This window comes from Aphis gossypii, chromosome 2 (genome assembly GCF_020184175.1).
Source record: "Aphis gossypii isolate Hap1 chromosome 2, ASM2018417v2, whole genome shotgun sequence".
In the NCBI taxonomy this organism is placed as follows: Eukaryota; Metazoa; Arthropoda; class Insecta; order Hemiptera; family Aphididae; genus Aphis; species Aphis gossypii.
This window is the reverse complement of record NC_065531.1, coordinates 57,937,974-57,946,331: the sequence shown is the minus strand read 5'-3', so window position 1 is coordinate 57,946,331 and position 8,358 is coordinate 57,937,974. Positions and strand designations below refer to the sequence as shown.

At 25.8% G+C, this 8,358-nt stretch overlaps 1 protein-coding gene across 1 annotated transcript; it reads right to left on the bottom strand.

Moving 5' to 3' along the window:
• Positions 1 to 5,874: 5,874 nt before the first annotated feature.
• LOC126550182 (uncharacterized) lies at positions 5,875 to 7,908 on the bottom strand. The gene is made up of 2 exons (XM_050201225.1): positions 7,019 to 7,908; positions 5,875 to 6,935 (listed from the first exon to the last, which is right to left on the bottom strand). The coding sequence occupies exons 1-2, from the start codon at positions 7,232 to 7,234 to the stop codon at positions 6,768 to 6,770; spliced, it is 384 nt and encodes a 127-aa protein (XP_050057182.1). The 5' UTR covers positions 7,235 to 7,908; the 3' UTR covers positions 5,875 to 6,767.
• Between the last annotated feature and the right edge of the window lie 450 nt (positions 7,909 to 8,358).

The window sequence follows — 8,358 nt, the reverse complement described above, 5'->3', positions numbered from 1 at the left end:
TAAATAAATTTAAAAATTATAAACTATGAAACTAATTAATATAATTATTGCTTTTGCACTTGAAGGTTTGTATTTTAGATTTATAGACTTATACTCATACTGCTAAAGTATGTATTTATTTTACTATGATGTTCTTATTTAATTTACATTTTTAATATCCTTTTCTGTAAATATTAGAACTAGTGCTCCAAAAGTTTCTAAAACTTTAAAATCGGAAATCGAGTTTGTATGGTACTTTGAAAGGATCGTTTTTTGATTTTTTTTTCAATGATTTGAAATGTAATGAGAAACTATATAGTATACATATTATTCCACTGAACATAAAATGTTTTTTAATGTTTCAATGTTAATGTTATTCCTAGCAGTATTTCTGCATAATATATCTTAATATTTTTTGAATATCATAATTATAATAGTAAATTAGCAGTGTTCAGAAAATTATTTAAAGATAATTTATTATGTTTTATTAATTCATCGAAATAAATACTAAAAAATAAAATAAAATAATAACGGTAATGGTACTCAAATAATTATTATAGATAAGAATCTCAATTTATTAATTTGAAATTTGTAGAGAATTGAATGAATTCTCTGTATTTATATATTTCAAAATAAAAAAGAAATAAAAAAAAAACTTATGTTTTACAGATTAAAAACAAAATTCTGATAATTTAATTTTTTTCTTTCATTGTAGATATTTAATGTAATTAAAATTAAATATAATAACAATAAAACTAAATTATAATATTATGATTAGTCGTTATTTTGGAATTTATGTTGTCGAATCATACATTTTTTTTTTTTTATTATTATGACTTTATTTTGAAAAATTAAAATTTATACATTTTGTACAATAAGTAATATTAATAATTTACAGATATTTAACAAGTTCATTTACACAAGATACATATGAGAAGAAATTCACACATTTGTGACACTTCTTAATATTATTAAAGTTAAATCTTAAAGTTAGCAAGATGTGATTCTACTTCCTTTTGAGGAGTCTGGTTGGATTACCGGAATAACTATGCACTATAGATATATTATTTTAAAACTAATTTTGTTGTTTTTATTGTATTATTATGGTGTATTAATGTACTATTATGAAGTTTTACGAGATACCGAGTATGATTTAGTGCTGAAATTACATTTAAAGACATTAGTTAAAAAATATTTTGAAACCCTAGTCGTTGGCCCATTGACAAAAGTGGTTATAGTATTTGGCTTAGCTTTCTCCTTAAATAAAAATATTAATCGACATCAATAAAAATAAATATATATTACATATAAATGTACACTTGTAAGTTTATTTTTTTAGTAAATTCGTTGACAAATACTTATCGTACAATTTCGTGATTACTTAGTTATTATATGTGATAAAAATCATAATAACAGTAGAGGGCTTGGTATATTCATAACCAAAAAAAAATAATTTAAACCTTTTATTCTCTATTTTTGATGAAAATGTTGACCAAATTGTTGTTAAATTGTTGTTACTGAGAGAGCTAAGAGTAGTAATAGCTAGTATTTATTTTATATTCAGCTAGTGTTAAAATGTATAAGAGCTATGTAAATGAAATTATTATTACATATAAGTTTTTCTTATGTTATGGTAATACATTCTCTTATAGACATTCAGCATTGTATGTGGGGATTCTAATTTTTCAGCTGTAACATGAAGTAAAAAAAAAAAGATAAAAACTTAATAATATTTATGGTACAATTAATGACAGAGTATTTGGTTACCAATATGACTTCTTAAACTTTCCTCAAAATAACGAGATCAGAAACCAAAACCATGCTCTACTTGACTTTTTGTTTTCAAGCTCCAATGTAAGTGTTGAACTTACCCTAGATTCTATTTTCCCATGCGACAACCACCATCCACCTCTATCAATTAGCTGTCCACTTTCAGTTGAAATATCACATATTAATGCTTCTAATGCTTAATAATGAACATACCTATAGGGACTTTAAACGAGCTAATTAAAAAAAAAAAAAAAAATCAAATTTGATCTCTGAAGGATTATTAATTTGTTTGCCTTTCACTATTTTATTTATATACTCTTATTATTAATAATTAGGTATATATGGTTTAATTATTGTTTTTAAGTATTTTTTAATACTTATGACTTTTTTTTGTAAAATTGTCATTAGCTGTAGAAAAAAATATAAATGAAAAATAAGTAGCTAATATAGTATATACTATAATAATAATTTACCAACGATATTTTTAATTAAATAATGTAAGTACAGTAATGTATTGTTTGTAAAGTATTGTAACTATTAATTATTCATATAAAAAATAATATCGTTTTTCTAAAACGTCATGGTGGAAGTATATTGTGTATAATATTTATTATTTAAAATGTGTATCATAAAAACTGATAGTAGGTAAGTATCTACAACAATGATGCCACCAATTATATTTATATATATTAACCATATACTAAATTGAACTACAGCAAAAGTGAACATTGTGATAATCATTTTTATGGAAAATGTGAATAAACGTGATTTTTATATTATTATCAGCTATCACTTATTGATACTGGTTTTGATTAATGTCTTCTTCAGTGAACAATACGATTAATAGGTACTTCATATTTTTATCATATTATACGTTTGTTAGCACTGAGATTTTATAATTTGTTAAATTGATTTGAATTCGAAGGTTATACTTCGGACGCTGAATTGTATTAGGCGGTGGTTAGATATGGCTCGTGGGTTATCTCTAAAATATTATGAAATCGACTTCAAAAGAGCTGCCATGTCACTTGCACCGTACATACAAATAGAAATAAATAATAATATTATAATCGTTATAGCGTGGTGCGTCAGAATTACATAAATCTTTTCAGAGTAAAATCTCCTACGAGTAGACGAAGACAAAATTGATTTAAATTATTTAAGCGTCAATTGTAGACTGCGATGAGTGTGGCTAACCAGTAACTGCATAAACACTTATCACTACACTTATGTAGGTATTAATCAAGGTTCGCACTACACCGTGTCATGCCACGTTCTGTACGTTCATTACATGGGTAACAAAATGTCTATAGCATGTTACCTAAACGTTATATACTCTACATGATTATAGTACACCATATTTGTATTAAGAACCAACATATATTTTAGCAATTACATTGAAGTATATCGTTTTATTTTAACATTTTATCGGTACTAGAGATACGTTCAGTAATGAGAATCGCCTTAAATCCACACCAAAAGCAACGTTTATTCACAGATTACGGTTCACAAATATCGACTACCGATGTTTTAGCTATATCTTACGTTGTATAGAAGTAAAATTTATGTTAACTAGACCGTAAAAACGAACAGACAACGGTTAATTGAAAATTGAAACTAAAATGAAAATATATTTCTATTTGCGATGGCTCGTTTTATAGTAGAAAAAATATTGAATTGTAATGCCGCCGAGTTACTCTAAAAACCACGCGGCATACACATAGAAATTCGAGATTACAGCAAATCTATTTCGTTTGTTGATACAATTACGTCTCTTGATTAACACATAGGTTGGTATAACTACACGTAATTATTTAAGTCATCGAATTCTCCAGTGCAGTTATTTTTCTGTAGTTTCTATTATACAAATGTGTAGACGTGTAGTCATTTTGAATTGAATACAACACCTATGTAAACATGTACTCGTACTATTCATATGACTATACCTAAACATGGTTATACGTCACAAATGTATAATGTGTATAGATTCAATATACAAATAGATAATAATAGTTCCCATTTAACACAATAAATTTAAAAAATGTTGTGTTACTACTGTTATAATTGTATTTATTCAAGTTTATATTTTTACGTTTTATTTTTTAAATACAATTTAAATACTTGATTTCCAAAATTAAAAGCTTAAGTCAACTCTTCAGAATCAATCTAAATTACCTCCACTTAACGTTCAACTGAATGCATTCCAACTTTCCTCTACTCAAACAAAATAACTAGGACTTACTAGTTACTATTCACAAACTTCTCACCTATGGTCCCTATATAAAGGCCAAGCATCAAACACTTCACCTATATGAGTGTTCACCTACTTAGATCTTTACTGGTTCAAAATTACTCTTAAAAACAAAACGTTCAGTATACGCTGTATTTCTAAGACCCATTTTGATATTATGGTGTAGAACTCTGGACTTCTCCACGCAATGACATATATAATCTAAACTATTCAGCTATTTCAATCAATTTGCGTTCACAACATATAACAGCAACTTCGTGTAGAATATAATTTAATGATTTACTTCACAGTAACCTTTGCATTCTAACATTAACAAACCTTGCAACTCTAAATAATCATAAAAAAAAGAACTAAAAATGCATAAAAAATGTGTAATTTTATAAAATCGTTTAAAATCATTATCAATTTTTGTTTTTAATATGTTTTTTTTTCAATATAAAAATAGTAAATATTCATTTTTTTTTCAAAGTTTGTTTTTAAACTTAAATCATTTAATAGCCATATAAATTTGATATTGATTGGATTTTTTAATAATGTCTTATTTTGAAATTCATTCTTGTCGTAAATGATATAATATCATTTTTATATTAAGTAGTCACTTATAAATAAACTTTTGAATAAATTCACCAAAAATAAATATTATTACACCCTTAAGATAATTATAAAACAATATCATAACACCCACTAAAAATAATTATAAAAAATAGGTCTTTTAATTTTAGGAGATTGATCTGATATGTCATTACAATTTTGTTGTGAATAAATGAAAAAATATACTATACTTACAAATACAACACATATTTTGATGGGAAAAAACATATAAAAATACTTGCAAAATGTAAGGTCCAATACACATATATTTATCAATGTATTAATCAAAAGTGCAAAGAAAAGTAAAAGTGCACTAACTTATATAATCTTGTCTGAAATAAAAATTGAAATGTTACAATTTTACTAGAACAGTCTTTTTAAAAATGTATAAAATCATACACATGATTTATCATAATGTATCGAATAACTTAAAAACGTATGCGTATTCAATAATATATTTATAACATAATGTATTTATATTTCTGTTAAATAAAATATAATTATTTATTCAAGTATGGTAAAATATCACATTTAGACAAAATGTTCAAAGAGATTGGGTAAATAGTAGTCTGTTAAATAATTGCTTTTTTCTAAACTTTAAAATGAATTGAACAAAACGATATATGTGGTCTATCTACGTCTTCTTTGTTGGTGAAGTATAAATTGTTTTTCTTGTATGTTTTTAAAATTGTAAATGTCTAATATGATTTATTTCCTAGTAAATACCATTTTCATTGAATATTTTATTGATTAACAAAATTATAATAGAATGGATACTCCAATATATTAACTAAAATAATATAAACAATAAATAAACATAAATATTAATATAATAATATAATTATTGATTATTCAAATAATTAATTAAATGTTTGCATAATAGTTCAACCATTCAGTTTTACTATAACATCTAGATGTATAGATACTAGTTAGATACTATGAAATATTACTTTTTCATTTTGTATTTATTAATTATATCAAAATAATACCTATTATAATCATATTTTATTAAGTTGTACAATCATATTAAAAAGTATAATATTATATTCAAATTATACATGAGCTAATTTACTTACACTTATAATATTTAATAAAATTTTAAAAGTTGTTAATATATTAAATGTTAAAACGAGTATTTTCTAATTTTTTCTTGCGTTTTAGAATGTAATAGTATTATCTATGCATTGGTAAAATAATATTTCAAACACAGAGATTAATTTATAAATTAATTAGACTAATTTTAAACTTTAAACTAATAATATAACATTAAATATTAACAATGGTTAGTTTAAGAAATATTTTATTTATTTTAATGCAGTTTTGGCAGCTGCATTTTTAGCCTCTTCGTGTGTTTTTCCTCTATTTAGGCAAATAATGACGGGTTTAACTCTTTCTATTTTTGAAAACATCTCAATTTTATAATTTTGACAATTTTTTTGATATGATATGTATGTAATACTTAAGATTTCTTCATTTGCAAGTTTTGCCAAAAATTTAAAAGCACTCATATTAAGTTCATCCAATGAATTGCATTTTTTTATTTTTTTGCATAACTTTATTTTAAATGATAATAATTGGTTAAAGTCATGACCATAAACTTAAGAATATCACAATACTTCGATATTTTTTTTGTGTTATCGTATTGAGCTTCGATTTGTTTTATGTGTGTTATTATTACGAGAAGTGTGTTGATTCAAATTAATTTGCTCAAGAAACAAACTAAACTGCTGGATTTTTGCGATTTTCTTGGTTTTACCTACGCCTTTGGATTCATAGGGCCCAGCAGAACATATTACGATGTACAAATGTTCTTTATTATTGTATTCAACTTCAATAACTTGATAGTATTGATATTTTGGTAGGTTCCAAGCACGAGTTAAGCATAAATATTGAAATTTACCAATGAAATTGGTAAACATACTTTGTTCGTTACTCGCTGCGTCATTTCTCGCTTCATTACTTTAGACATGCTAGGTTTGTTCTTAAATGGTCATTTATTTCAGAAATAGATACCAGCTTGTCCAAAAATTTGTTTGCTGTGTTATTTTTCGTTTCATATTTTGACCTACTGTATCCTTTAGTTAGAATTTCCCCACATTTTTCATAAGATGTATACATTTTATACTGAAATAAAAACATCAAGGGAATCATATTGTATTTTACTGTTTTACCTTGCTTAGTCATAATTTTTTGAAGCCGGGAATCCACCCAAAGAACATCTGTTAACGAATGGTAATCCGTAGGGTACGGTCATCGTATCCGAGTGTTGCATTATTTCCGTTATTACATTTCTTGAAACTGAGACCGTACAATCCTTTCCGATGGGTATGACATTCAGTATATTCTATATAAGAAATTAAGAGTTGAAAATTGAATAAACAATTTTCCATAGGTTTAGACGGTGTAATTAATATAATACGTCCTTACCTGCCGAGTGGTCAGTATCAATATCCAGCCGGCTGACATTATCGGCACGGTCAAATACACAGACAGTTTTCGGCCGATTTGGTCCACCATAATGCCGGCCGGTAACAATAGCAGTATGTAGACGACGTCGATCAGAGTTACCATCCGAGACTTTTGGTCCGAAGTTAGGTGAATCGGTGCCGTGGCTTTTAACGTGTCATCATCGGCGATGACCATCCCAGCGTTGTACCGCGGGCCATCAACAGAGGTATGGACAATAATTATAAAAAAAACTTGAATGTTGGCCAGTTAAAAAAAAATTATCCTTAGTTTAAATTTGTATTCATTTGTTAAATAACGATTTACTATCAAATAATTTTGTATTTTTTTTATAGTTATTAATTACTTGTTGTCCTAGGCTGACAAATCATCTCCATTCTGAATCGTTTTTCGTATACAACTATTATACGTATCATTGGATTCAAATTTAGTACTCCTATATATAATAGATAACCACACGACACCTAATATACAGTAGAGCGGCAACCACTTGACGAAACATTTTAAATTTTTTTTAATATAATTATTTATTTCCAAACGATAATGAACTATGCGACTTTGAATTTCATAATTTCCCAACTACTCGATGGGTGCATTTATTCGTTGTATGCTTTATTTTACAGTGACACCTTTGATAGCGTTGTGTGTCTGTAAGGCTATTACATTCTGACGTTTCTTGAAGTGTTGTCTCTTTTTTTCCATATGATTGAAGTACAGTATTGCAGAGATCAAGCAAAATTTCTTTGCATGACACAAACTGAGATCTCTTATACTATAGTGTTCAAGAAAACTATTTTCGGTATCTAATGCAAATATAAATACATGAATACTTAAAAATTTCAATTATGTATTTTATTTTTTTAAATTGATTAGAGTTCCTAAATTAAAAGTAGAATGTAAAATAAGTTTATAACTATGTTAAATTACTTTTTTTTAAAGTATACATATATTTAAATATACCATAATAGGTTTCGTTTGTCATATTACAATATTTTGATTTTAATTTAAAATCCATTCAATGTCTTCCACCATTCCCAATAGTTGAGTTAGTTAAATAATCGAATGTAAAATATTGGAAATCACGTTAATTGTGGTATCGTCACTCGTCAGTTAAATTTTAACCAAGATATTTTTTATTATTCGTTGTTAGAACATCATATTTATACATAATTTTATAATCTTCCATAGAATTTTTTTCTTTTGGTGTTTCCAACACGAATTTTTAACGTTTTAATTATTCAATACGAATATTGTAGTCATCAGTATGGTTATGGTTGAGTTATTATGGCTTCGTTTTTTAT

What these genes read in the sequence shown, in the direction of transcription:
- LOC126550182 (XM_050201225.1), bottom strand. Translation starts at nt 7,234, where the DNA reads ATGGTCATCGCCGATGATGACACGTTAAAAGCCACGGCACCGATTCAC. An exon ending in TGATACTGACCACTCGGCAG is followed by an intron (nt 6,936 to 7,018) that starts GTAAGGACGTAT and finishes TTTCTTATATAG; the next exon opens with AATATACTGAATGTCATACC.